This window comes from Acyrthosiphon pisum, chromosome X, assembly GCF_005508785.2.
Source record: "Acyrthosiphon pisum isolate AL4f chromosome X, pea_aphid_22Mar2018_4r6ur, whole genome shotgun sequence".
Lineage (NCBI taxonomy): Eukaryota > Metazoa > Arthropoda > Insecta > Hemiptera > Aphididae > Acyrthosiphon > Acyrthosiphon pisum.
This window is the reverse complement of record NC_042493.1, coordinates 73082766-73109295: the sequence shown is the minus strand read 5'-3', so window position 1 is coordinate 73109295 and position 26530 is coordinate 73082766. Positions and strand designations below refer to the sequence as shown.

The 26530-nt window shown below is 30.7% G+C and overlaps 1 protein-coding gene across 1 annotated transcript in view; it reads right to left on the bottom strand.

Annotated features, from left to right (window-relative positions):
- The window catches only part of LOC100570276 (Down syndrome cell adhesion molecule-like protein Dscam2), a 143211-nt gene that overhangs the window by 18899 nt on the left and 97782 nt on the right, over positions 1-26530 (bottom strand). Inside the window, exons 5-9 of the mRNA XM_029489031.1 lie at positions 19096-19206; positions 14881-15051; positions 8712-9002; positions 3600-3719; positions 3362-3526 (exon numbers count right to left, since the gene is read on the bottom strand). Coding sequence (XP_029344891.1) covers positions 3362-3526; positions 3600-3719; positions 8712-9002; positions 14881-15051; positions 19096-19206 — 858 coding nt within the window. The remainder of the gene's footprint in view (positions 1-3361; positions 3527-3599; positions 3720-8711; positions 9003-14880; positions 15052-19095; positions 19207-26530) is intronic.

Below are 26530 nucleotides of genomic sequence, written 5' to 3'. Positions count from 1 at the left end.
GTTCTTAGTATAAATATTAAAATAAAATAATATGAAACGTAGTATTAAATAAAATCTTAACTACAGTTTTAAAACTCAAGTTAAAACTTCAAGTCAAGTTCGTTAACCATTATTTGGGCTTATAGATAACTCGATGTTTTTCTATAATCCCTTGTTCCAACTTCTTCCTAGAGAACATATCCACAATGTGGCTACGTAAATCTGGCGTTCTCTTATTATAAATATATTAAAGCATGTCTTCTATATTCTGGCTGAGTTAAATAACAAGATTTTTATTTTTGGAACATGTGCATTTGCCCAATCTTCAAGCTAAAATTTACTACCACAAGGATGTGTATTTATTAAGTTATCTGTCGTCAACCATGGTTCTATAATAATAATATAATATCTTGATATCATGAAGTATGGTGTAACGTCAGGAGTTTCGACTCTCTTGTAAATTATACTATCCCCAAAAACAACTCTCAACACCATAAATTATTATTTCTTTATATTACGAATACTACGCAAACCGTGCAAGCCATTACAATATCAACAGTGTTATGTAACAGTACCCAAATCCCCACCCCGATCCCTTCCTGTAGTACTGTTTGCCGCCACAACTTCGCAGCTATTGGCCACCCAGTCATACTTTAAACAATTTTATAAGAGCTTAAAAACTACGACACTTTGACCCTCTACCAACAGCCCGAACCAGGAGCCGACGTATCGACAATATATTTTCAAGACCTTTGACCATAGGGAACGTCCGCTCCGTCACCTCTCACAGAAAACCATGTCCATTCACATCCCAAAACCTCGTGGACCTTTTTTGCACTGTGCCGTTCTATCGAGGGTTTTCCGTGTCACATATGCCAATGAAATGTTACCCTAATATGACTACGGCTCGCGATGAGCGAAGCCTGCATCGACTCAGTTTCCTCAGTTGACATCAGTCCAAAACTACATTGTCGTCGTCTGTAATATAAAATATTCCTCATGTCCCCCACATATATAAAATGTTAAGCTTCGTGTTGTATGGCGTGAGTCTCTTTACCTATCTCTCTAGTCCCTCCATAATTATATAAAACGTTAATCTCCACGTTGCATGACGCGAGCCCTATTATCTCTCACCGAAGCCTCGGGCCGCAAGACGCTAGATCTCCTTTCATTAAATAAACCTGACGTCCAGTAACCCCTTAGTTGGTACGCAAAGTAGAGCGACCCAGTGGGCCGAGTGTATTACGTACGTCTTCAACGAAAATGTTGTAGCCGTTGGTGTTCGAGCGATCCCTGGACTTATAGGCTCACGCTCCCCAAAAAATTATTAGTCCCCTTTAATTAAAAATTACGTCTTATGATGACCAAAATATTGTTATTTCCAGTTTACTTAAAATATTTGCCATGCTGCCCGTTGAATTATTTATTACCCCCTTGTGGTCCACAAAAATCATTATCCTTTATAAATCATGCATTATATGGTCTTAAGAAATTCTCCTAAATTATTTATTAAAATTGTGCACCTGCCATGTTTTTACATTATTATTATTTCAAACTGTAATTGCCAATTGAAGTATTCTTTAATAAAATAAAAACTATAGTATTCTTGTTTAAGGACATTGTCCATCAAAATTATTCTGATTGTATAAAGAATTATTATTCATCGTGGGATGAAACTAAATTATTCCTTTTTTCAAACTGTAATTGCCATTATTATTATTATTCTTAAAAAATAATTACTTTAAACCACATGAAAAAGACACAATTATTGATTACCAAAACATTCCCTCCATTAATTTTAATAAAAAGTGTCACATTATTTCAACTTATATTAATATGTTATAACTAAATTGTACAAAGCCCATAGGTTCCACGGACTTGTCTCTAGGGACACTACGTGATGTGTCCTATGGGTAAACACTTCCCCTTGGTGTTCCCCTTGTGTTTTGGGTGGATAGTAAGCCCCTAAGAAGGCTGAAATCTCACAATGGTCATAACTTATAATTCCGCGGGTAAATCTATCGTGATAATAACTACAAGGCCATTGGTTTTTTCGGAAGTAGTCGTGTAAACTAACAAAAGTTTTTAATTTTTTTTTAATAGAACATGTATCTATACAATTATATGATATCCAATAAATATGTAATTCGATGATTCAATCGTTTTTCTTGACGAGAAAAGACGTTGTTGGTATTTTTCTCAAAAACATTTTTCTCTTTATATCGTCGTAATACTTCTTCATTTAACTAGGATATTGTGTTTTGAAGTCCGACTAAAACCAAATACTTACATTTAAATTTATGTGACATTCAGATGCTATAAATTATACTATTTTGTATCACTATGGTGATAGTATAGTTAATAAATTTATGAAATTTCTTTACAAGCAGAGATAATGTCGGTAGTTTTCTTACCTATTATATATATTAATGTTTAAATTGCATTCATTTGTACTTTATTCAAAGCAAAAATATATATACGTCTAGCTATATATGTCATAAATTAGACTGTTATTATGTTTTTTTAAGTACGTTAACGTATCAAATTTTATACATCACTTAAAAAAATTGTTTTGGCATATCTTCACAAATAAATCATAAATCATATTCATCCCCAAAATGTCATATTAGGTATCCGTTTGTTTGTTAGAAACTAAATATGCTTAATGTATTTCGTAAATAAATAACTGTATACAACGAATACAGTACATTAAACAATTACATAATATTTTATAATTTAAAATAAATTTCTGTGAAATTATGTTTTTAAAACGTATAATTTAAACAAATTTTATAAAAGCGATTAATCCACAATTATTTCAAATTATCAATTTTTTCGTAAATTGATTTTTATAGTGCCTAATATTTGCAGTAATTGAAATTTTTTTTCGATAGCTTTTGTGTTAATTTTAAATAAACTATATTCAACTTCACTAAAAGTAATGAGTATAGTTTTGTTTCTCACTAAGCTCATTGGGGACCACACTTAACGCAAGACTCTATGCACCCTCGAGACGACAGAGTATAATATAATATGTGTAGTGTGTACACATTGGTTTTATTCATTAAGTGAATAATCTCTACTTTTCGAACGCATTCACTAACATATTTCACTAGATTTTATTCATTATATTATATTTTTTACTTCACAGTAATAATAATTATATTATTAGATGGATATTAAAAAACGCTATTAAAAATAATTACATTAGTCGAGCAATGTGAGATAAAACCATGTCGTGTTATATGTTTTAATTTAAAAAAGTTGCTTTTACTGTATGTATATATTCTATTCTCATATCATTTCGTACGATATTTCGATACAGAAATAATTATCTTATAAAACTGCGTGATATTTACGCCACATTAAAAGCAGCACTCACCCTGTACGTTTAGACGAATTATAGAAATTATGGGCGTGCCGACTTCATTGTTTGCTTCACATACGTAGTAGCCTTCGTGTTTCTTCGTCACTTTACTGATAACCAGAGTGCCATCAGATGTTACGTTATCGGTTACGTCTTCACTAAACTGATCCGAATCCTTACCTAAAATTACATAGTTAATTACAATTATTTCCGTGCATAAATGTGACCAAATATAATTATGAGCATTTATTACTGGATCCCTTTTTCCATTTTATTGTCGGTTTAGGATGTCCTGAAGCGGAACAGTTGACTTCTGCCTGGTCATCTCTTACAACGTTCACGTCCTTGGGTTCAATTATCCATTCAGGAGGTACTATAAACAAGACTCTGTTATTTTTTGAACATAATATTACGTAGGTATCGATCAAATGTTATGTGATTACGGTGCCAAGTGCAGTTAGCATGCAACAATAAAAAAAATAAGTGATGCGAATTTAAGATTCGCCTAAAAATATTATAGTAAAATAATTAAAACATTATTAGGTATTGGAAAAGGCACGTAAATGTCTGTTTAAAATATACGAATCATTGAATTGACCTCGCCAGATAGCTCACAGTGGACCAAAGATGCGGTTATTTCACATTAAAGCATTACTTTTATAGGTATTTTAATACAGCAGTTCCTATACATAGATTAAAACGAACTAAAATAGTTGGTGTTTTAAATAATTTAAAACTTATTATCGCTATTATAATAGTAGTACCTACCTACTATTATAATCGTATTTCGTATTTATGTTTCAGAAAACAGAATATTTCGTTAAATTGAAGATCATATTATTATTTAAGTCATGGAGAAGCTTCAACAGAATATTACTATGGTTTATGATTCCATGTGGGCTACATTAAATGCGATGTGTTTATTGTTTTGTCGAACATTTTCATAAAACATGTCTACTCGAATTCAACCAATCGTGAATAAGTGACAGCCTGTGTACTTTTTTATACGTCGACCTAGTCACTATATATAATCTAAGTACTTCTATGCACCCAAAGACGGATTCAACCGTGTTCAGTTGTAGAATTTGAATTACGTCCGAAAACGTGTTTAACTATGTGTTATAAAAACCTGTTTATTAACTTGCCAATGAAATATTGGTCATTGCGAGTAGGCACCTATATGATAGGGTCACTGATAGATTAATATGAGTATATTAATTGAATTTCTTGAATTATTTTATTTCAATTTTGAATTAAGCCGTTAATTTATTGACTCTGTAGTGACGTGTATTTTATTTTTTATTTTTTTTATTATTGTATCTGAACTTGTATAGACACTTTTTCTACAAGAATAATTTTCTGGACATCAGATTTCTTGTAGTTAATTGGATCTAATTGATACATTTGGGATATCAAAATTAAAAATGTTCAGTCATTTTCAAAATAAACAGGAAAAACTAAAAATCGCGTTTTATCATACTGGATAATAATTTAGATATTCAGTTTCAAACTTGTCAGTGCTGGGGTAACGGATCTAAAAAAAACTACGAATATTTGTTAAAATTATAATATTTTTCTAAGAATCCCACCTGTTTCTATATAATAAAAACATCTAACTTTCATTGTTTCTACTTTTTTGACTCGATCAATGCTCCCAATATCAGTGCAATACAATATTATACTATTCTACGAAAATCACGCATCTCCGGGCCACTGCCATGAGCTTGGCCGTAACCGGGACCACCACCGCGGTTACCCCGAGTTGTATTTACATTTTTTTTTTGGTCAAGTATTTTTTTTTTTTTTTGGGGGGGGTTGGCTTAATTAGGGGGTACCGTTGACGTTCAGGTGTGCCGTGTACGTGGCGCTGTGCACCGGGTTGGCGGCGACGCACGTATAGTCGCCCGTGTCGGATCGGGACACGTTGTTCATGGTCAGTATGGTCGAGTACGCGTTGAACGGCGTGACGGCGGCCGCGCCCGGACCACGGTATACCGGGCCGCCGTCCTTCAGCCAGGTCAGGTTCAGCGGCAGGTCGCCCTGGTGCACCGTGCATGCCACCTGTACCCTAGAGCCCTCGGTCAGCTCGGAGAAATAAAACGGAGTGATTTCTGGTGGCGCTGGAAACAGAAAACAGAAACGACGGCGGCGGGAAGAAAGGCAACAGACGCAAATACGCATTAATACACGCGCACACATATTATTATTATCGCACACTATAATAGTACAAAAATGTCACACGCAACACCAGTATATATTATTATATAATATATGTGAGGTTTGGGCCAATACGGGTGGGCCAATTTAGTTTTAAAATATTATTCGATTTTTCAGAGTTAAGCTGCTCCGTCAAAATTATTCATATAGCATATAGTATAATAATATGTGTGCATGCATATTATAACTTATAAGTAACAATTATTACGATATTACGATCCGTGCAGAGAATAAATTAATAAAAAAAATAAAAAAAACAACTGTGCTCTTGTGTTTATTATAATATACCAATATTTTAAGTGCACGCCACACGAATTGAGATATCATATTGTAATGAAGACGCTTTACTGCAGTTCGACATAATATTTAGATAAAACGTGAACGCAGGCACAACTATAGTGGTACTGGAACATAATAAAAGCGTCCATTCCTCCCATGTGCACGGTGTTTAACAATTTACAAAGATTTTGAACATTTTTGGACTCTGTGGAGACCTAGAGCCATGGTAATTTAAAATGTTTAGCGATTATTATTAAAACACCCATTTAGATAGGTAATATTGGACTAGACCACACTGTGCCAATTGAATATGTGTACTGTGTTATTTAAGCGGTCAGAGCTAAAGAAAACCGTATACCGCTCTCCGGGGAGGGTGGTCTAGTATTGCGAGTTCCAGCATTGCTGTAGTTCTACCTGCTAACCCGAGTTTACAGACTTTCGCGAGACACGCGCAACGAGTGACAGTTATCAATTATTAAATAATAAAATAACCGGTGGCAAAATATATTGTCGTTCGGTCTCTGGTCCACAATGATGGCATGCATTATTAATGGAAAATACCGGGCAGGCTTATGAACACAATACCAAACCTAACTTTCGCACTAATTTGATCACTGCAGTACCTATTAGTTAAAATGTATATATATTTTCCCCGATTTGTGTAGTATTAGCACTTACTATATTAACAGCCTATAGGTACCAGAATCGAATAATAATATATATTATTTTATTCTAATTGATTCGTGGCGTCTCCTGTATGTATCTTAATTCGTGGTGCACATCTACGTACCCATACACACACACGTACAACGTAGATACGTACTCACGTGCACTTGTCGATGGCATAGGACAATCGAGACCCATTCCAATATAATACAGGAATAATAAACGATCGAATTCTCAAAAGTGCAGAGAAAATAATATTTATGTCTTGTAATTTAATTTTTTTTTTTTTTTTGAATTAATTTATTTTGGTAAAAGAGAAAAATGAAACATTATAGCTCATTAGATACAATAGGTCCTTTTTCTTTAATCATCATCCCGTTATTATCTTAAATTAATAATTGATCCAAAAAATCTGGATTTTCCAGATAAGTCATCCGAGATTGCATTGTACGTAGTGTGTATGTGTACGGTTTATTCGAGTGTAAAAACACTACTAGTGCGATAATATTATGATAATAATTATTTTGAAATAAAGTGCGCTCCAATAAAGTATACAAACGCTGTGACCGGTTAAGTGGTTACCTATTATACACAGTGCGGTCGTTGTCAGCGACTGTGGCTTTATTAATGTAGGTATAGGTTACACGGATATTGTTAATAAATATCGACCGCATAACCACACCCGAGAGTTCTTCGTGTAACTGATGTACCTAAATATTGTCATTCTAATAATTTGTTACATGGCGTTTGCACTTTTATATAATGATATTACTATCACTCAGAAAAGAACAACGACGTATCAGTGGCTTGTTCAAAAATTATCTATTATTGAGATAAGTTTGTTTGGTTTGTACGTGATAATAATATTTTTGGCAAATGTGGTGGCCCACGCTCTGGAACCGGTCACATGCGTATTTTTTACAATATAATAATACCTGATAAAATAATATTATTGTTATTTTATGATGTATTACAAATTACAATAGTAATTATAAAATATGTGCTTCGATTCCATAATGTACTCGCGTGATATTATCATAATAATAATAAAATATAAGCTAAAACATAGTAGGTACATAAATATATTGTAATATTGTATAATGGTGCTTGTGCATATTTAAGAAGACTGGTGCTGTGAGCGAAGTGAATTTTCAGTGGAAGGACTATAACAACAGTGATAAAAAAAAAAATAACAATTTACAGTTGTCAAAAATATTATACATAATATTTTTTTATGTGGCGGTGATATTGTGCGATCGCAGCGTGTGCTTGAAAAATAAAATCTCGAACAACCCGAGTGCGTGTGTGCGATTGTGCGACAAAGTGTTCTGTGGTGGTGATGCCGTCAAGGAACGAAGAAAAAATAATCGTCGTTGCGACCGTGGTAATTGGCTCTTATTATTACCGTTCAACAATAACTGATAACATAATGATGCACTCTGATCGTACATAAAAACAGAACAGTGTCCACATAAGCTGTGAAAAACCATGTGATTATAATATTTAATGGCCAATGGCAATATTTCATTTTAAGATTTTATGGTTTTCATCCATTCGTTGATGAAATGTGTATAAGATAACCGAATGATGGATATATCAGCTTATACTATTATTATAATTAGTGGATTTAAGCTGTATTTTGAATTTTAAATTTTTTTATTAAAACGCAAAAACAGTTACTGATTAGAAACTCGATATAATTGTATTACCTCACTAACTAACAAAATGCATAAGGAAGATAAAATATTAAACTGTTTCACCCGTCCAAAAACATCCACCATTGGTACTAGATTACAATTTATTTGGCCATAACACTGATTATTGAAATTCATATAATGATATAAATTAATTTTATAATAAATCAAACGTACAAATTCTGAGAAAACGAAGAAAAACTTCTGAAGGTATCAGACGATTAAGTCTGCTGCGTTTGTTTCAAATCATATAAAGTTAATAAACAAAACAAAAAATACAAAAACGATTGTATACGACGTGATCAGTTAAAAGGCATCATACCAACGAAAGGCCAGTGTGACGGTCACAACAACGATGATAACATCGACGTAAACGACGACGACAACAACAACAACAACAACAACAACAACAACAAAAACAACAATATACGTGTACGCAATGTGCTCGTCTAAAGGTGTCGGGGTGTGTGTGTGTGTGTGCGCGCGCGCGCGCTGGCGTGAGTAAGTACCGAGTACAGTCAGCGTGACCGTGTGCTCGACAGTGGCCACAGGATTGGTCGCCCGACAAGTGTAATTGCCCTCGTGCGCCAATCGTATGCTCTCGATGAGCACTGAGCTGCTATACTCGTTCTGATAGGTCACGGACAGCGACGGCGTGGACGTCAGGTCCAGCGATTGGTTGTTTTTCAGCCACTCGATCGTCAGCGGCCCGTCGCCTTTGGTTATGAAACACTGCCATCCGACGCGACCGCCTTCGTGGTAACCGTCTCCTATCGTGAACGGATGGATGTGCGGCGGTTCTGCAATACACGCGTAACATGGGTAACCACACGTGACTGTGTCGTGTGTGTGTGAGTTGTTGTGACCGCGCGAGCGTATAAGTATGTGTGTGTCTGTATAGCAGTGTGATTTGCGGTTCAAGGCGGGAGAGTCGACCTCAACCATCGAGCAACCGTCATGTGGTTAAATAATATTTTTGGTTAATCATCCTCATTCCGGAAGGTTAAAATATAATAATATTACGACAATCGTCCATTATATACTGAGTTACCGTTTAGGACGCCCGACGAAGGATTGGAACGGAACTCCTACCTATAAAACTCAATTGTAGGGAACCGATAGTTTTAATTTGATATTTTTTAAATGCAAAATCCATTTAATTTAAAAGTCTAGTATGCCTGATGGACAAGCTCACTGACAAGAGAAAAAATAAAATTCAATACAAAAAACAAATAAAAAATAAAAAAAGAGTGGTAGTGAAATTTCAGTAAAAGAATCCAAACAGATTGCTCTTACGTGAGATAAAAATAACGAAATTATTTTAGCGATAAAATGTGTTCTTAAAAAATGCACTAAAATGTTTTCATCAGTAAAACATAAATTAAATTATAACTTTTACTTTACAGGACATCATTTTACATGTGTATCTTTTACAATTTTTATTTCGTTACTAAAAATCGTGTAACCTACTTACGCAGTTACACATTTACATATTGTTATGTCAGATCCATAAAAATAATAACAGCTATTATAACTTAGGTATACGAATATTGAAAGAGTTTTAAATCAAACGGAATTGGACTGAGTAAATGTCAGTGGAATGAAATAATAAAACCACTTATCATACCCTCTTAGCATAATAAATTATTGGATTTTGTGATTGATTTATAAATGAAATAATTTGAGTCATTTTAACTATTTATAGTTTAAGATACTTTCTATAAGAAATTAAAATTAAACTTATTTGTTCATTAATTGCGGAATTGGGACCTATGGTTTTTACTATTATTTTATCAAATATGTTTGTAACTTTGTATTCTATGATAATAAGCAATCTTAAATTCACAATTTAAGTTGATGTAAAATGTTTATAAAATAAATAAAGTATTTTGGTACATAATTTTTGTTTTTCTTTGTTATTAACCGGACAACTCGATTTAGCGGTGCGATCTATTAAACGTTTGAATATAATAATAATATACAATTGTGTATTATACATCTGTAATCCTCTTTCGATTATCGAGTCACTGATCGTCGATGAAATTGTGCATCATTAGAAACGAATAATTCGTTGTACGATCTGCAAGATATCGGTGGAAAAAAAATAGCCATTTCGTGACGGCTAATGAGATATTTTTTAAACTGGTACAAGTCAGTCTTAACGGCTTACGTATTGCAACTATTAGCTCTTGAAACGGAGACAGAAATGTAAAAAAATATATTTATTTCGTTCGTGCACATTACACTCGAATTGGAAACAAATTATTGTGTTCCATTTACCGTTCAGCCAATTGGCAATTTTCTACTCGAATTGAGTACTGCGTTATTGGTTTACGTAACTCGAGTACCTAATACCTATCACTATAATATCTATATCTAAGTACGATTTCAATGCACAAGCTGTGTCTTTATGTTACCAATAACTTTTAAATAGTAGGTACTTATTTCAAAACATTTACATTATGTGTTATTATTTAAATTACAAAAACTGAAAAACAACAGTTATGTGTAATAATAATAATAATATATACATATAACCAGGAGTGGATACAATACGCTAATTAATCTCTAACCTACCTACAACCTACAATATTGTAATTGTTTATGCTCGGTTTATTACATTTAGAAACTAATAGTATACCTAGGTAGGTTTTTACCTACCCGATTTTAGTTTATATGACTATGTTAAAGGTGCATATTTTGTGTAAGTCTTTCATTCTACGCTTTTTGGATTTACACCGGTTATAATGTTTTATTTAATTGTAATTTGCCATCAAAATCAACAGCACTAATGAAATATTATATTATATACATAGGTACGCGTTTAAGTAATATCATAGGAAATGAAAACTTTAGAGATTTTATTTCTGCAATTGACTTTTGTTAAAATGCATGATTTTTTTTTTTAGAAATATTTGAGCATAAGAACGATCTTCCTATTGGTATGTCAATTGCATGAAACTACAAATATTTCGACGTAGCTTACTATAATATGGATATTTATTCATAGATATATTTTAAAATAAATCTCTTCAACATCCTTCAACTATATTTATGAAATTCCCAGTTATTCCATATACCTACTCAATTATATTAATTGATCAATTTATGTTGTATAATTTTAAAAAACATGCATTTGAGACTCTTTGGTTTGTTTTTATGTCAATAGTGCCGTATCCAAACGACAGATGTCGCTGTACTCTAAATGGCCCTCAAAAGCCAGTTGTCGCTATATTTATAACATTAATTTATGCAGATTATAATCTATTTTCGTTTAATAAAATGTAATAGTATTTTTCCAATGATCAGAAAATTATTGGCCATACAGAAATAAAAGAAATTCGTTTTTGCTAGATGGATAAAAATCGTCTTTGGCCATTATTGTTTTTCAATGGCGTTCCGTGATCATCTATTAATTTTGTTATTAAACGTGATATTTCTAATTGGGTAGACTTAGAAACCAGATTTAGAATATTATGCAATGTATCACTTTCACGTGGCCATAACAAATAATTTATCGGTACTCACTATAGTCACTACGTTTAGTTTTAATCGAAGCTAAAACAACTGATGAGTAAAATATACGATTTGTATTATGATATTTAAATGTAATATATTATTATTGTAGGCATCTGGATTCAACGATTTCGTATGTAGAGATCGGGTCGTCGATAGGTAATTTATCTAATGGTTTTCGGCGTTCGTGGGTAACCACAAACCAACGCAATATGTTGGTGAGCAGCCGCGAGTTAAAAACTGTTTTTAATATTAAAAATGCACTTGTCACGGCAACCAGCTGCCATTTCTGTCAATTGAACGACACGTTTTCAACAGAGAACTATGGCGTATAATATAAACTCTGCCGGATGAATGACGTGTGTGCGAATATTATATGGTGTGTTGTAAATCATCACACACGCCCTCACATACGTTTATGACAATTTATTACTTATTGCATTGCGTTGCGGTACCGAAAGTTTTGGAAGATTAATTGTCAGTTACGAACTTTAAAAATAAGTAAAGCTGCGATTAAAATATTATTATTTTCTTTTTGAGTTGCGGTTAAGAGCGCTTAGCACAATTTACAACGCGTAGTGGAGTTTTTACTGTTAATTTTTATTTAAAAGTGATTTTTTACCCCCGTTATCTTTTTGAGTGCTCAAAAGGAGATTTTAAGATTTACGGTGCAATTTTTTGTTTATAGATGGTTTCCATTGGTTATATATATGAGAAATAATATGAGAGTAATATGAGAAATAATTAGTAGAAATAGTATTTATTATTGTATTGGTTGTCAATGGTTAATTATGCAGATCCAGTGCAAGCATTCATCAAATCAAATTTTCGCACATGATATACTGTCGCACATTGTCCGCGGCTCGACCTAGTTTCTTCCAAAAAGAGTTTAACAATCACAATTTTTATAATGTGTAACTTTTACAGGCAACAAAGTGCGTGGGATCAGCTAGTGTAGTATAAATGTTAAGTTATCCATTCAAATCATGGTAACCATTAGACTTGATAATACTTACAAACATGATATTTTTATGAATTACTGATAGATAATAAATAAACTAAAAAGGTACATGTACCTGCAGTGATTAAAGTAAATTGTGACTAGCTAAATTACCACTATCGTGGTAGTGAGTAAAGTCATAAATTAAATAAATAAGTTATGATAATATTACTATAAATTTATCATTATTCATTATACAATAAATGTTACAAAAATTAATTTGATATTTGTTGGCACTTAAATAATTTATTTTGATTAGTTGATCAGTATTTATTCAAATTTAAAATATAATGATTATTTTGATCGTTGATTTAGATTTTTTATTAAAGTGTTCTCTTTGTAGGTGTGGGAGTTGAATCTATGGCATTTTTTTTATTTGTGAGGGGAGTTGTTTGTTTATTTAAATGTGGCCTATATAAATGATTATGCATTTGTTAGTACTTGGAAACTACAAAAGCTATCGAAGCTATATTCACATATTATGTTCAGTTGGTGTTCCAATAATTGGTTTCTGTTTTGGTAAGGTGCCACAAAAAAAAAAAAAAAAAACTATTAATGATAGTAACATTACCTTAGACTGTACAGCTAGTAATATCTAAATACTATTGCAGCCTATCTTTTAAATTACTTCTTTTTACAGTTTTGCAGCATTGTTCTTAGCCAATTGTTTATCTCATTGAAACTATTAGTTGTGAATTGCATTCAAAATGTATTTAAGGACGCTAAGAATATGTTTTATGGGCTTAAAACCCCTAATTCACCCTAATAGTTGTGCCAATGAAGCCTCCTACGGAAGTGTGTTTGAAACTAGGCCTGACTTCCTTCATATTCACACCTCACAAAGGAAAAATTCATAAACACGCCACTAAATTTGATATTGTTAGAGCTTTCATATTTTTTACATAATATTGTTATTATATTATATGGACTTATAAATTGTAATAGACCTTACAATGGTCACTAAAAATTTGAGAGCCAATAATTGTTTTGCAAAATATCACAATTCATTATAATTCTGTTAAAATTTTTCCATTAATAAATCACCATGTATGTCCCTAGATATTTTTCAACCATACGTAGATGAATTAAAAAAAATATGGTTAAATAATAATATTTATCCCAAACATTTTTTTAGACAAGGTATCTAAAGTTAATATAATTTAGAATGTAATAGGTAATATGTATATTTAAAAATGAATTTAGTGAGGCATGTTATATGTATATAATAATATTATTGTTTTAATCATGAAAAAAAAAATATTAATTTATTGTATTTGTATTGGCAACAATGCCAATGAAATAGTAGGATTATTGGTGGACACAAAGGGTGAATGGACAATGATATATTCATCATTAAGTACCTACCTATGATATTATACCATATTTCGTTAATTATTATTGTTTATTATGATTCGGTTATAACGTAGAAGTTCGTTGTGGTTAAACCATAAACTATTATACTTATTTATTGGTCAAAACGCAATTAGTAAAATCTCCCCATTGGGTTCTATACAGTTGATTGATATATTTACGTTACAATAGTACCTACCTTTGATATAATATTATTTGTTCATCTTGAAATTTGGTTAATACCTACCTACCACGTCGATGAAATAAAATATGTATAATATTGTACCTAACAAGAATTAATAACTGATCGTCGATAATAATATATTATCTATTCTTACATACACATTGTTTTTCAAACCAGTTGGTGTAAATTTATCATTACAATAAAACCATCGCAATTGATAAAATATTATAAATTGTCTCTTCGTGTTACAAGGATCAGACATTTTAAAATAATATATTATTCTAACGACATCTTTAATTATTATGTTGGCGGTGATTAGTTATCGGTTGGTTAAATTTGCAATCCGACTGAACGCGCAAATTTGTATTAGCCCCGTGTTACATCAATTAAAATCTGCACAGCGATTAATTAATATCTACCCTTTGGGTAGTTAATAATAATAATAATCACAATAATAAAAACCATCAATTTTATTTTAAATTTCGATTTCCGTTACGACAGATTTAATCTTCGTCAACAAAAATTAAACCGTCCGAAATAAACGGAACATTGTTGTTACCTAATTATAATGATAATAATAATTATTATTATTGCGTCGCCGTTTTAGACTTGTCGCATAAATTCTTACCTATTACGACGACTTCGACCGAAGCTCGGACAACGTGTTTTTCGTTGCTAGCTTCGCAATAGTACGTCCCCTGATCGGTCTTTTTCTGCACGTTTTCGATCACTATCGAACCGTTGGCAAACACCTTGTGTCTCTTGTTCAGTAACTTCCCTCCGGGTAACCTCTTATTATCTGATGGAAACATATATATATATATAAATTCAGGTATAGATAAACAAAAAGTAATAAAACAATAGCGGAGGGAGAAAAAGTGAAAAATAACCAGTACCGCGGTAGTTGCGAACGGAAATATCGTACTACCTTTATGTATATATACATATATACACATCGAGCCTCCCTTCTTCCGTGTGCTATTTTTCTAAGCACCTCCTATTGTTTGTAATGTACCGGTAGAATATTGTCGCCGGAAAACAATGCCATTAGAAAAGCTCGAACAGAAACTGAACAATGTGAAGGGTAAAAATAAATACATATATATATCCCTATATATCAATCTATATGCACTTCGAGGGATATCACACAATGGGCTCTACCGACGTACCTTATAACTTAGTTTGGTCCACGTGGTGGAATGCAGAGGATAAAATAGAAAAAAACCATTTGTAATCTCTTCTTTTAACAATTCATCGAACTCGTCCATGGGCGAATAGGGAGCACGTGCATTCCTATTTCGTTTGTAATATATAATACGAAACAAAACAAACACGGGCGTGGGCGCGGGGTGGGTACAGCTCATAACATATTTAAATGACCAGTTTTCCCAACCGAAGGCCGAAGCTTTGTGTGCGGAACAGAGTGGCTCGCTCGTAGTGTGATAGCCGGAGTGTTTTGATGAACCTCCGGGCTATAATTAGAAACCCAGACTTACATAAAGTAGACGTCGAGTGGGGAAGCTGTTGGCTGGTTGTTTTAGCGAAACTCACCCTACGGGCACAACAATAAAGACAATTTTCGTATAATGCCCACAGTGATATGTATGCCACTTAATTATACTTCAAGCATTTCAGTATATCTTAAAACGCGTAGGTATACATCGTACATTATTTATGAGCATATAACTGCATAGAATAAATGCACCGTAGATAAAAAAAAAAGATTGTTATTATTTTAAACACGATAACTTTGGCTCGTTTGAAAGTCAGAGCCATAAACTACGTACTATATAAATTTTAAATTTTAATATTTAAAAATAAATAATAATATAGTCGCCGTCAATAAGGAATTAATCTCTCGTTAATTTTTACCCAAACCTGATCAGTTTCTGTGGCATTTTCTCGATCACTACATAATATTATAATGGTAATTCTTATTTCATTCAGACACGTCATAACGTTCAAGTTAAAAGTTATTACTTTTTAAATTATCGTTATACTTTATAATTTAAAAATAAATTAAGTAATACCGCCTATTAATTGAATTTACATCATGTAATATTAGACAATTTCAAAACAATTCACGCAAAGCATATAGTTTTGAATTATTATATTTTCTTGTTATTTAGTCCCTTATTCAGACATAATCATTATGGAAACCTATTATTACTAACCTAACTTGTTTTATATTAAATTATTATTTAGTGAAGTTAAATTACTATTATTAAAACAAGAATGTACTAACATTAACCAATAAAGTAATTTATAACATATATATTTGTAAATAGTTTAAGATACGTTGGTTAGTCAACTGATTTTTGTATGCAATACATCAATCACTAACGGTTATAAATTAATTATTACCATGATTATTAAACATTGTATTTTAATAATAGAATCGATTTAAAATGTATAGTTATTACCTATCGTGGTAAATTAGATAACCATAATTTTACAGATGCTATATAATTATATACTAGATATAACTATAAATACATTTAATAAGTATATTATTTACCTATGTTTAAATTTGGTTAAATTAACCTAATTTCCTATGATATTATGAAATAAACATTTTCCATTTTTGTAATGTAACCAAAATAGTGGTGAAATGTTTAATGGATCGTAAAGTACTGTGTTATAAATTAAAATAAAATACAATTTCTACGTAAAAAGAAATATTAGCTGTTGATTGAACTCTAAAACTGTGATTGATGACATTGAAAAAAAAACACTATGAGTATATTTAAAAGCTGAAACCCTTATGATGTTTTCGGTGAGAGGTTCAGTGGTTAATCCAAGAATGATGTTTAATGACTTTTGATAATATTTAGAAAAAATGTACTAATGACTTGTTAAAATTAGGTTTGATAACCAAAAAAAAACTTTCTTTGACATATCACTACTGCCATTAACTTGTTATGTATACCATTGTTAATCGGCTTAGACAATTTTGAAAAACTCATTAGATAACGTATATAATGTCTGAGTTTAAATCGCAAAATGTAAACTTTGTAGAGGTTTAATAACATTAAATTAAAGTTGATGCCTGATTTATGTGAATAGATAAAAATAGAAAGTTTCTAGTATAAATCGTCAAACAACTTCATAGCCACACATTTAATTTAATGATGTATTGCTATATTTAAACTTTTAAATTCAAAATTACTCACTCACGTAGAACATATAATATAATTTCTATATAACTACCGTTTGACAGTAATTCTCTCAATAAAGTTGAGAAATATAGTCACTAATTACTTGTACATCGCATATGAAGAATAAATAATCACATTAAAATGGAATATTGGAAATAAAGTTGTAATACAAATTTAAGCAACAATATTCATCGTGTGGTGAAAATCCACAGCGTAAATACTATTCTAAAAATTTCCAAAATTGAGTTAATTATTGATTCGTATGAAGCAGTGGTCGGAAACCTTTTTGGACTCAGAAGCCCCATTCAGATATTTAAAAAGCTTCGCAGGCCATGTCAGAAAAAATTAAAAATGTTTTGTGTTATTTTAAAAACGTTAAATTAATATGTAAACATGTAACAATTTAACAGTTACAAACTAGAGTATAATGAAATTATTAACTACAACTATTCGAATACTCAATTAATACACTTAATGTAGATCACCATACAGAGAAATGCGTGACATCGAATGCTACCATAATATTTAATCTAAACATACGCATTTCCTTTATGAAAATCAATTTTATAGGCAAAAATTCCCATATAAAAAATAGTCACAGTTCATTAGAAAAACGTTCTAATAACTTGAATATTACAAAATGGAAAAATACAAAATTTCAAAGTAGGCCATAGTGCATTTTAGTCAGAAGCTAGATACTTAGCAGAATTAAATTAAATTCATAACCTAATATTTACACTGTTCTTAAAATTGTATAAAACCGATATTAAATTATAAATAAATATTTTGAGGATTTATAATTTTCATTTGGATGTATATTTTTTCAACAGATAATAAATTAACCAGTCTTTAACTGTATTATTATATATTGATCACAAATTGTGCAAAAATTATAGTCTTTTACACTATCCAATAACTCCAAAAAAATGTCAACAATCAATAACAATATGATGAATGTTTTATTTCTTAAAACTATGCAAAAACATAAGTACTATTGGATGAAAAGAGTGCATTTGGGAATAATCAATAAAGGTAAATGTTAAATTTAGGCCATTAAACTACATTAATATTTTTAACGGAACATAATAAAAATCTATTTACTAAAAAATTATAATTTGTTTGTTTTGAATACTTATGGTATTTTTTCTCCATAATAATAATTCAATCATTCAAAAACCCAGTAATACTGAAAAAGTGTAAAATGTAAATAGTACGTTTTGATTGACACCCCACATTTAAAAATATATGTTTGAACTACATCGCATTTTAAGTTTATTGAAAAAGAAAAGAATGGTTGAACAAAAGTTTATTCGAAAACAGTCTATTTTAATATAAAGTTCTTGTTAATAATGCAACAATAATATAAAAATATTAAACTTTGAAACTTTGCACTTTCATCTTTCGTTGTTAATTAAATATCAAAAATAATTTCCATTGCAATTGTCTATTCTATACTTCAATAAATGACGATGATTGGATTAGATTTGTAATATTTATGTTGATATTCTATTAATTAGTGGATTTTCACCTATATTTAAATAAATACTTAAAAAATAAAATTATAACAATATGACATTATGTCTATAATATTGTAATTAGTTTGTAAAAATATTGTGGACCGTGATGGCATAAAATAAAAAAAAATATAAAAATAAAAATAAATAATTATAAATACAATGTTATACCTTTTTCCCAATTGATGTTGAAAATTGGATATCCAGATATTGGACAGGTCATTTGCAATTGTTGACCAGCCCGCGCAATAATCTTAGGAGTTTTCTTGGCCACCGGATCACCTGAAATGCCCATAAATCTCATAAAAATATAGCCATACAATTATTTAATTAATATTCAATTGTATACAATTAATATTACTAAATATTATATTATATAAACGTAGGAGTACAGATTTGTATTTAGTAAATAAGGTAATTAATTTTAAATGAAAAATAACGATATTGTTGTTGAACTACAAAAAAAATAAATATAAGAATATGCATAGTTTAACATGTCTGTGACTGTGCGATAAAAATTCAAGGCCGGTCACCATAACGAGTTCATATTGTATACGTTTAGTTAGTAGTGATTTTTAATCCTAACCAGTATAACTTTGAGGTTTTATTAACTTATTTTTAAACGTGAATAAATTGTGCGGATATTACGATGTCGCTTACAAAATTATGAGTTAATTTTCAGCCAAACCCAGATAAGTTTATTATAAAATTTTCAATTCGTTTTAAACAGCATAATATATTACCTATTAATTTCGATTCTTATATTTGGTATATAGTTTATGTGAGATTGAACGTATTGCATACAATCAAGTTACACACTTGCATTGGTTTTACTAATTTATTGCACTCAACCGAGTTAAAATTATTCATCAATTTGCAAGCTTTGGACTGATTATGACTCGTCGGCTGAGGCGGATGACTGAAAAATAGATTACCTACGCGAACACTGAAATAAATTTCTATGGCGGTCGTACACATAACATCGTGTGGTGTACAGTTTTGGCGATATTGTTTTAACGATGCCAGTTTGTTAAGTTCTGGAATTGCGAACATTCCCAAGACACACGTCCATATTAAGAGATAAAAAACGCATATTTCTAGTTGAAATATATCTTTGCGGTGTTGCAGTGGCTTGGTGTATAATACGAATTGCCGCTACATCGATAATACTAATAATATTAATAATAATATTTAAATTTACGTGCATACCATATTATAACCCAGGACAACGCGTAAGGTTAGTGTCCTATATATACCTATATATAGTGTCAAATATCAAAATATGGATACGCAACACGCGATAATGTGTTATTACTATCATTATGTTTTATGCTGTATCCGACGAGCTACGTTTGCGTTATGTGTGATGACGATGAGGTAAGATACCTCGCAATATGTGAATAATGTTCCAAAAAGTCGGCAGTATGCTGACAGAGTCACACCGGTGATTGTATAGATAACGTACAGCAAAAATCGTCACCAGTCATGGTAAATCGATCGAATAAATAGATAAGTTTTAAATATCCAGCTCACTAATAGGTGACAGCCAACATATCATTTCGATGTTTGTAAATTTCACGTGTCAGTGCATTGTGAATATTATCAATATTAATATTTTATGGTGTGTTTTTTTTTCGTCAGCACAAATGTCGATCACCGAAAATTATCTTATTTTTGTTACAAAACCGCGATCGAAATATTATTGTAAAATATTCGAAATATACTTACACTATACTAGCTATATAAATTTATAATACATTTGTATTTAAGTACTTTGTTCAAAATTGTATCTTAGAACATTTTTAGAATCGTTCTACTTATTTCAAATACTCACTATATCTATTAAGGTTTTTTTTGAGTTCCCATAGTATTACATTCAGGAACTTCCGAATAACGTCAGTCAAGTGTCCCAGTAATTTCAAAATTTTAGTACAAAGCCATAAATAATTAATCACATTTTTAAGTGTGATAAAAAAAATGCATGTTATTGAAATATTTGGAAAATAGCGTTATTGTTTAGAAGGTATATTTATAATAACCAAAAACTGGTATACTATCGTGTAGGCTGATATTTTTGATAAATGATTTTGGTACACTATCCTGCAGATTATTAGCTAACAAACTAATTATAATTATATTCGCTATCTTGATAAATTACACAAGTTTGGGTTCTAAAAACATTACAGACAATGTCATGGTTAAAGATATTAACGAATTCACCACCGAAAATTACGTTAAAAATTAATTTTAAGTGTATAAAGCAAACTTTACAGAGTATCAAAAATATAATCATCAATAACCCACAATTTAATATTTCGTCTAATTAAACAGTAACAGCGGTGCAAGCTGAAAATAATTACGGGCCGTTATATTTTACTAGCAGGACGATACAACTGTAATGAATCGCGAGGTGAAAACCTACAACTACTCCAGTAGTAAGGTTTTACCTGTCTATATATACCTACGTGAAGTTGTATTTTAATTTTACATGGATTATCCGTACTATATATTATAATATAATAAGTGGAAACCCGGTAATCGAGTTTGGCGGACCCTGAAACACAACGGAAATAATATGTCCGGTTTCGGGACGAATAATATTCGAGTCCGTCGTCGCAACACCCTCGTCGACGAAGTCACTTTTAACAGCGCCGCGTTCATACGTAAATGATTACGTTTAATTGCTCGTGCGAACAAGCACACACGTCACGTGCGAGCTGTGCTAAAAAACGAGATCATCGTCGTCCGTTTTAATGGGGGGGTGCCTGGGTCGCGGGCTTTGAGTGTGCAGTTTAATTGTGCAGCCGGTTAATATATTATAATACTACACAATATATTATTATGATAATACACATGCGACGATGGTATATAATACTTTTCGGGTTGAATTCCGTTCAACAGTCCGCGCGGGGTTGTGGAGTGACACACTGGTAGACTGTTACATTATTGTACCAGGTGCTCGACAACGGCTCGTTTTAAACACGAACAATGCTCTTACGCACTGCACTTATTATGCACGACGACGACGGTGACGTGAAACCGAAATGCCTACGCGAGCTTCAAGGAAATAGCTATCGATTTTTTCATTTTGCACGACCAACGACTTTCTTGCACCGATGCGTACCTATATTATTATATGCATTTTGTATAGGTACATTTTCTATAATTGCGGTATCGCAGATTAGTGCACGTTGCGTTGGTACCTACATTACGATCGCATTTCATGCTGACAATACGATATTATAGGTCTTGACGATGTTGTAATAATGTCTGCGAATTTCATCCAATATGTAGGTACATAAGAACAACCTTAACCTATGACGAAAAACTAATTTTCAGCTGTCGTTGCCTTCCGATGGATAACGGTTATTGTAAAAAACAAATTCGGTGTATTACTAGGTATTAAAATGTATTAAACATTTTAAAACCTAGTTTCCAAAATACAAAAAAATGGTTTATACCAGGGTTTTTTTTAGTGTACAGTGAGACACATTTTGAGCAGTGAGAAAAGTAATTGTGCAGTGAACATTGTTACTTTGTGCAGTGCAAAAAAAGAATTTCAGGATGATATATTTTATTGTATATTATAAAACAATAATTGAGTAAACTTAAAAATAAAAAAAAAATGTTTCTATTAAAATTTAAAATTGTTTATATTATTCATTATTATACTATTATTTTTTTTATTTTTTTTGAACAAAAAAAATATCTACTACCTTCAGGTACATGCTTGTGATGGTGGTAGAGAGGTAAATAAAATAATATTAACAATTTAATTATAAATATGAAAAACAAATAAGAACTGAATAATCAATCTTTGGAAATAGAATACTTATAACTAATAATATTAAATCACAACAGTTAAATATAATTATTTATTATCAATTCAAGTATTAAAAATAACCAAATGTGAATTTATTTTTCATTTCTATAGTTATATGACTCCCTTTTGTATAGAATATGGTTCTTTTTATATTTACTGGCATAGAGTTGTAGTTTTTTGGACCTAGATAATTTTTGGATTTTTGATCAAACGCTTTTCTAGAATACTCCATTCTGACATCAAATGCTTTTTTTTTTTATAATAACCCATTTCATATCCAGAAAGGATTCAAAGTTTTCAATTATATATACAATAGTTATTTTTTTATATATAGACTCAAATGGTAACACATCTAATAACTTAAAGTTTTCTTTACCAATTAAAGTAGTTTTACCTAAAAATATCCTAACAATTTTTCTTTGAAAAATTTGAAGTGGTCTAGACGAATTTTGATTCAGTCAAAATTATCATTTTGACTATTAATTGATGTAAAAGTATTTTTCAAAAATTATAAAGAAATTAGGTATCTAGCCAATTGATTGTTTTAATTTTTATAAACAAATTATTATTACAAATTACCTATTTCAACTTTCAAGTAAATATTACCTAGTTAGTTAATATTACTTACTTACTTAGTAAGTAGTATTACTTATATTTACAAATAAAATTTTAAAATTATTATTTACAAATGAAAAATAAAAATAGCTCATTAATATAAAATTATTTATTTGGTATATCACAGAGAGTCGGGATTTATATGTTTTTTACATATCGTTTCTGACTTTCTGAGTACCTATATGGAGTCTTATGAAAGTAAAAAATGTAGATAGTACAGTATACAGTAAACAGTACGTTAGTAGGTACTAGATAGTACAACTGTGCCAGTTCACAGGAGCGGCTACAGAGACATAATTAGGGGGTGACCAAGTCATAATTTTTAGAAAATGTCAAGGATTTTTTTTTTGTAATTTTGTTTTTAACAGTATAAAATTGTTTAGAAATACAGCTTTTTTTTGGGGGGGGGGGGGCTAGGGCTCCCCTGGAGCCACTCCTGACAATTTAACGGATAACAGTCCGTAGGGTTTGGTATGTGTGGACAAATTTCCTACTATAACCCAAGAGTGGGAATAAGTTTGTGAAGTCAGAAAAAATCATTAAAAAAACCCTGGTTTATACTTTTTGTTACCGACAAAACACTTTGTGGGTTGAACGTGAAAGAGAATTTCAGACAGACTGTTATATTTCGACTTTGGTCCAGGAAGAAGTCCAATATACTATCGTTTAGAACAATAACGATGTGTAAGCTCTTAAGAACCAGCAAACGAATAACGTTAATTTTCTAACATATATTCCTCACAAAATTCAGTTGTATAGATTGTTTTCCAATGCTTGAAATCCAATAGATCGAAATATGATTCCACGACTTGGAATTATATATATCATAAGTTATATTGGTTATGAATACTATTGAATCACTGTTTTCTATATGTTATCAGTAATAAAATTATGTATTCAACATGCAAAAATTTAAAACACATGGATATGTTTTTAGGCCTTTAGGGTGTGGGTCAGTTGAAGATTTTCGAAAAACTTTTATTGTAATGTGAAAAAAGTGACATTGTGTGTTGTAATATTATAATGGTTTTTAGAGTTCGACGTAACTTATTGCTTATAATACTGCCATACCTAGGGTTTTGAAATTTCATGAAATGTATTTTCTCGAAATATTTAATTTATGTGAAAAAATAAATTTAGTGTTTGGTAGAATCATGAACATATTTTTTTAACATTGTTGAATGGTGGTTAAATGTATCGAATACCTACTAATAAATAATAATAATAATTTATAAGTGATATATCAACCGATAACATTACTCTTACCATTAATATACCTAATTTATAACCATTAACATAGTAATTCGTAAACATTGGCTGATAAGTCATTTATCATCGATATTTTCTGTGTGTAATCAATAACAATTATAATCACCTTCAACAAAATACGTTTACCTAGAAGGAAAAATGATATTGGAATATTTCATATTGAATACCCAACTTAAAATACAGTATCATATATCTTATAATTATACTATAGGCTACAAAAATCCTAAATATGTATCGTATTGACATGGATATTGTGCGGGAGGTCCACCTTGAACTAGCATTATTAATTACCCATATTATATCAGATTATTTTTTAGCCACTAGTAAGTGAGGGCTGAGGAGTTTGGATAAATCGTTTAAATAAAGAGGGGGAGAAAGAAAATATTTTTGATATTAAAGCAGATTTGATACAATGGTTATACCGTCACATGAGCCAAAATACAACTTTATATGGTTCTATGTTTTGCCGTGTAATGGAGATAATAAAATTATAATTTGATTGAAAATAGGTACCTACGTTGTATTTAATACAATTCTTAATTATCAATGTTGATTAATGATATTCATATTTTTTAATTGAACGTTATAAAGTTTCGTGTATCGATTTTCTAAGTGCATTATTTTCGTTTTGCGTTTTAATTACGTTTAAAATTACAATAGTTTTTTTTTCAAAGTGTATGACGTTATAATTTGAACGTAAATATAACTTTTTTAAAAAATAAACATTGTCTCTGGTTTAAAACTGTCACTTTCATGTTTATTTTGATTTATATATTAATTATGCAAGAATATCAAAAATAATAAACGTTTATAAACACAAATAAATAACAGTTTATTATATTTTAATGAAAACGAAAATCATCGCTTTTATTTGTGATTATTTATTGATAATGGGTACAGGAAAATATTTTTAATCGTAGAATTGAGGATTTGTTAATTCATTTTTTTTTTTATGGAAACAATACTAATAGTCTTGACTAATTAATAATATCAGTATATTATTATCATCATTAAATAACATTATTTTTCTCCATCTTTGTCGTATTTTTTTTTTTTTTTACAAGAGTTGAACGTAAACTATTCAATATTTATTTATAATCATGGTTTTATCAGTTTCCGACCCACGTATGCTCACTTAATATTTGTTTAATATTTTTCAACTCCCACACCGACCATCATATAATATGACGTAGATCGACTCAAACCATATTACAGAAATTAAACCGGATAATTCCAAATAGCCGAGAAACATTTATCAAGCTTTTAGATATCATGAAACATAATGTTTATGTGTTGTTTTAAACGTCCTTAATATTTAATATTACCAGTTATTTTTATGTCGTCGAAATGTGTTATTAATGCTGAAGAAGGAACTTTAAATTTATGGTTTGTTTCGTATTATATTATAATTAAAAACCGGATTTTGCATAAAATGCATTTTGCTATTTTCAACATCATATACATACAGTCAATGAGTGTCCACAAATCATTACTTCATTGATTAAATATCAAAATTTTATGAAGCATATTTTTGCATATTTAAAAAAAAATCGTACAAATATACAAATAAAAACACAGATCATAGGTACGTTTATATAATATTATAATATCAAATATTTTACGTCTCAAAGAATATTCAGACGCTAAAAATAGTTCCATAGGTTGGTTGTACGGGTTTTATAGTGGAGACATGACTTTACCTATTTTATCTAATCTTATTGATAAAATGCCCTAAACAACATAATTTGTACAACAACATATTATATTACAACCACTACTATATTTATCCAAGATAATTATTGTTAGTAAGAATTACGTTGTAGACAAGACGTGAGTGTTGAGTGTACCTACGTGTTTTTCCGACAGTAATTATTTTGTAATTTACCAATTCATTTTTAA